At 29.8% G+C, this 6,000-nt stretch overlaps 1 protein-coding gene across 1 annotated transcript in view; it reads left to right on the plus strand.

Annotated features, from left to right (window-relative positions):
- LOC128724186 (ERC protein 2-like) overlaps positions 1-6,000 on the plus strand; it is a 60,804-nt gene that overhangs the window by 4,553 nt on the left and 50,251 nt on the right. The window contains exon 7 of the mRNA XM_053817952.1: positions 5,847-5,936. Coding sequence (XP_053673927.1) covers positions 5,847-5,936 — 90 coding nt within the window. The remainder of the gene's footprint in view (positions 1-5,846; positions 5,937-6,000) is intronic.

Consider the following 6,000-nt stretch of genomic DNA (forward strand, 5'->3'; position numbering starts at 1 on the left):
TTATACGATGCTTTGAAGGGCTTTCTAATCTATTCAATATGCATGTCGGTACAAGTCAATATGCAAAAATGTTAGCGGATGATGACGATGATCATATAAAATTAATTCTTTCGTCAATGCGAAGGGACTGAACGATACTTTATGATGATTATGGTTAAAAATGTTAAACCAAGTAAAGCTCACTTATTATAATTGATATTACTATTATTATAATTTTTAATGTTTATCAAGATTATATTTTTATAACAGTTATTACCGTTATTATGCAGACAATTTTAAGAAGCAAATCAATTATTTATAAATGGAGTTGATTCAAAAAATCAATAGTCAACAGGTTAGCATAAAAATAGTACATCATCTATCAATGCATTGTCTTTAAAGGTCAAAATGTAATATCGAACCACTTATCTGCATTGATGTAGTTTTACAATCTGAACAACTTTTCAAATAAAACCTTTGTATTGAATAATACCATAATATGACATAATGTTCCATTCGTAACGCAATTAACCAGAGAATAGTGAGTTAGGAAAATTTGGTTTTTTCTACATTACCAGGCATATACATATGTATATATATATATATATATGTAAATATATATATATATATATATATATATATATATATATATATATATATATATATATATATATATATATATATATATATATATATATATATATATATATATATATATATATATATATATATATATATATATATATATATATATTTATATATATATATATATATATATATATAAATATATATATATATATATATATATATATATATATATATATATATATATATATATATATATATATATATATATATGTATATATATATATTTATATAAATATATATGTATATATATATGTGTATATACATACATATATATATATATATATATATATATATATATATATATATATATATATATATAATATATATATATATATATATATATATATATATATATATATATATATATATATATATATATATATATATATATATATATATATATATATATATATAAATATATATATATTTATATACATATATATATATACATATATATATATATATATATATATATATATATATATATATATATATATATATAAATATATATATATATATACATATATATATATAGATATATATATATATATATATATATATATATATATATATATATATATATATATATACATGTTAAATCATTTTAGAATGCTTTTGATTTGTTTTGATTAATCTAACCATGCTTCATGTTCTAGTGGAGGTAACGAAAAGAAGAAAAGCAAACACTTGTATAACATATTTATATATATATATATGTATATATATATATATATATATATATATATATATATATATATATATATATATATATATATATATATATATATGTATATATATATATATATATATATATATATATATATATATATATATATATATATATATATATATATATATATATATATTTATATATATATATATATATATATATATATATATATATATATAGCCAACCAAAGGAATCATTCGGTTATTATCATTTTCGTTGCGTTATAGAACATATTTATCATTACATCGTGTAACCATTACACTCATTGGAGAAAAAATTCTCTCCCAGCATCGTGCATTTAGCTGTATTTTAAACCTGCATATTTTTGCGCGAATCTGAATAATATTTGTAGCTGCAGTAACGGTCAAACCAAACGTGAATTGCTGGGCCCAAACACAACTAAAACAAAATCAAAATTAATCAACAAAACCAATGCCAAACAAATGCCAAAACCATCGTTTTACCAAAGCAAACAAACATCCAGTGTTGTCTTCTCTCTCCTCTCTTTCTCAAATGGCCAATTTCAGATGTTTGATTACGGCAACTGCACAACTACCACACCTGATTTAATGCGTAGCAGTTTTTATCCGGCCCAGTCATCATCAGTATATAACTCAAACTACCACAACATCACCCCGGCATCCAAGCTGTTGGACGCGCGCTCTGGGCGATTGCCGGCTCGCCGCTACAGCATTAGTGGCAGTGTGCCGTTGTCCTCCATGATCGATTACTGCAATCTATCCGAGAATGCGGCCAACCTTTATACGCAGTCGGCCACTCTGACCAACTTGCTAAATGAAACCACCAAATCGTTATCCCGGTCCTCTAATATATTGAACATGCGCGCACTCGGCGCGACGGCTTCGAGCGGTAGTGGTGCCAATCTGCCCATGACCCATGGGACGACTCTCTTTCCGCAGCCGTCGCAGGCGTCAGCATCAACAGCTTCCTCTGCTACCGTTGGTGGAACCCTCGATCCGTCGCCATCGATCCCTCTGGAGCGGATGGCCACTTCGGCAGCTGCTTCGGCGGCGGCAACCACAGGCTTTCTTTGTTCTTATCCGAACACCTCTAGCATATCGCATCTGCCCAATGCACTTAGCAATAATTCCAATCTATCGTACTATCATCACTATCTGCAGCATCATCTGCCTCAGCTAAGTCAACAAAACATTATGCTGGCTCCGCAACAGCAACAACAACAACCACAACAGCTTCAGCAACACCCATTTAGTAGCGTCAGCTACAGACCATCTTCTGAGTATTTACTCTCAAAACCGATTTACAGCAACAATACACTTAATGCCGCCACAAACGCTACTTCATTGTTCTCGCAGCCTCACAGTATGCTCTCTCAGACGAGAAACATTTTGACGCAGCATAATTATGCGTCCAATCCAGCTATTACTCGTTCATTGACCAATCTTCCATCATCTACTACTTCCGCTTGTCATTACGACGTCCACCAGCCAGTGGTATCGACATTACGCTACCCGTCGTCTTTTGATCCTCACTATTTACATTCGATGCAAGATACTGTTGGCAATGGCGCCTTATTCAAGTATTCCTCTGCATATCAGGCTCCATTTTCCAAGTTAGACTTAGAATACAGTAGAGCCAGCGATATGAAGCGCCAAGTAAGTTTTAAGTTCGATGTCGACACCTTATCAATTGATTCTTAAGTGTAAGGTCATGTGAAAATCCATGCGCTTTTATCACTATGTATTCCGTCAGAGTCCTCATTTCGATTTTGAAAGTGAAATATTGATGCGGTTAACTAATATGTATGAAAGTTTTATAAAAAACTTATTGCAAAATAGTCTTACAAATACTATATGCAATATTTTACTGTTGATAACAACAAGGGTTTTTATTGTGTTCATATTACAGTTTCATTGAGTGCTTACACACTCCTTTACAGTGTAGAAAGAACGTGCATGCAAACACATCCTCTTAAAGTGTAGATTTTATACTTGCACTGCTTTGCTTTTTACTAATTTTTGTTTTTGTTACGTTGAAGCCGCCATAATTACCTATCATAAACAAGTATGTATTTATACACTTAATATCGATATAGGTCAATCGTACATAGGCAAAATAGATATAACTTAAAAATAATACTGGTATTGAACCAGAAAAGAAATTGCATCCCAAGACTGCCAAACTGCCTGCTAAACTTGCTATTGATGTAGAATGAAAAAGCATATAAATGAAATATTGCAGTTTGCCAAACTTTTGTTCCTTGTTTTGTACGAAACACAAAATCATTTGTGCGCTACGAAAACGAAAATAATTGTTTTTGTGCTAGATGGAACAGTTACATTAGGATAGAAACATAAACCATAAGTTTTAAGAGCAACTCTAAATGCCAACCCGGTTAAAAATTTTCTCAAACATAGTATGCCAACATGTTTTAATGAAATTTTTTTTTCTAAAATAAGAACATTTGTTGTGATGGATATGGCCTAGGCATTCAAAACACCAATTATTAAACATCAATATCATCATAAAACATCCAAATACACAATCATGTTTTTTTCACCCATGCATGCCACACAATCATAGCTCAATTTGGGCAATTAAAAACATATTGCAATTACATTTGCAAAAAAAGTAGCTTTCATACAGCGCGGAATGTTTCTAGATATTTAAAATTAGAAATAAAAATTTTGACTTTATTTAAAATAGAGTGTTTTACCGTTGCACAGTACATGAGTTTCATTGAATTGACGAATGTTTCCTATGTTTTGGCTATAGTGAAGCCCATTAAGGATGTATGGGGTGTTCAAAGAACAGAGATGCGATTATGTTTTAATTGCTGAGTAAAGTTTTATTTATGAGTTATGTATATATTAATTTAGATATTTCTATTATGAAATGAATTTATATTTTTTATGTTATGCAGTAAAAATGAATCTTGAATTTTTTTTTTATTTAAAATACAATGGGTTTAAAATTGTTATTTTATGACAAACACATTATTAGCTAGTATGTAATGTATTACAACAAATATAAATGTATGGTAAAATAAGTTATACTACAGCAAGTTATGCCACAAATCTGCAGGCAAGATAATTATATTTTTTGCATTACTTATTCATTAAATTAAAAAAAGCAATAAAAGTAAACTTACATAGTAATACAACTTAAATATATAAATATTAGGGAGTTAAACATGTTATTTATAGCGTGCAATATAGGCATTAAAAATCAATCAGTAGTAAGATGGAGATGGATAAGAGTTTGCTCGAATGAAATATAAATTAAATGCAATTTAAAGCTATCCATGTCAATTATATACAGTGTCCTCAATTTCAATATGAGGAGACTTAGATTCTCATAAGAACTAGAAGCCATGTTTTCATGATGTATATGATGTAAACAAACGAAATTTTGTTAAACGAGATAACATTTCACTTTAAAATGAAAATAATTCAATTTACAACGAGTATTTAAAAAAGATGTGAAACGAGAATATTACAAATAGAGTATTGAATATTGCAGTTGAAAGGATTAGGTATGCCTAGTAGAATATTACCAAGGAAAATTTAAAAATAAATTATAAGCATTTTAAATCATTTTATTTCTACCATGCTACTGTTAGTCCATTATATAGTAAGTACTATATTATATCCGTCGACGTTGAGTTCGGTGCTATGTCGAACGTTGTGTATTCATTGTCAATTTTTAGACACAAACCAGATACAAGTCTTTCAATGCTATGAAATAAGAGCATTATTTTACGAACAACACCGAACAAGACAAAGCATTATGATATTTGGGCAATCGCCTTTCAGTAGCAAAATCAGAGCTTACACTGTTGTTCGTTCCTGTGAAAATAGCGACAACACTCTTAATATAGAAACAATATCATTTTCTATAGCAACAAGTTCAACAATAGCTTGTTATTACCATTTGTTTTACAATAAAACCAACAAATGTACGTTAAAAGTAAACCAAACATTTTAGTCGTAAAAACAGTTAACAAGCAGAACCTTGCTAAACAATAGTGAACACATGTGTCGGACGTTATGTGAAGCAGCAAAATATGACCACAGCAGTGCTTTCAAATATTTTACCACAAAAATTTAAACCCAACCAGCTAACAACATACTATTGAACAATGCTTTTCTTATGCTTGTTTACTCGATCACTTCGGTTTGTTTGTGTAGTTTATGTTGTTGTTCTCGAATCCAGTACGATCAATTAATAAAACTAAAATTGACTAAACCACTTACCGTTTATGTATATAACAAAACAAGAGCACATTAACAGGGCTCCTAAAAGTTGCGTGTAATTTTTGCGAACTCCAGTGACTGTAAGATCCTTAACGGCAATGCTAGCTTAACGGCAAATTTACAACACTTTCCCCTTCGAGCTAAAATGTCTCTCAATTATATCCTTGTATCGTTGAATAATCCAAATGAGAACAGCAGATGAAACAGAACAATCAATACTAACTTTTCCATTTTATGCAATTTAATTGTAGCTGGATGAATTTCGACTGGAGATCACTCGACGGGACCAGGAGATCATGGCAATGGCTGCTAAGATGAAAACACTTGAAGAGCAACATCAGGTATGTCGACTATATGATCCGCTCTTTGATTTGTTCATCTTAAATAATTCTTTATTATTCACCC

This window comes from Anopheles nili, chromosome 3 (assembly GCF_943737925.1).
Source record: "Anopheles nili chromosome 3, idAnoNiliSN_F5_01, whole genome shotgun sequence".
Taxonomy (NCBI): domain Eukaryota; kingdom Metazoa; phylum Arthropoda; class Insecta; order Diptera; family Culicidae; genus Anopheles; species Anopheles nili.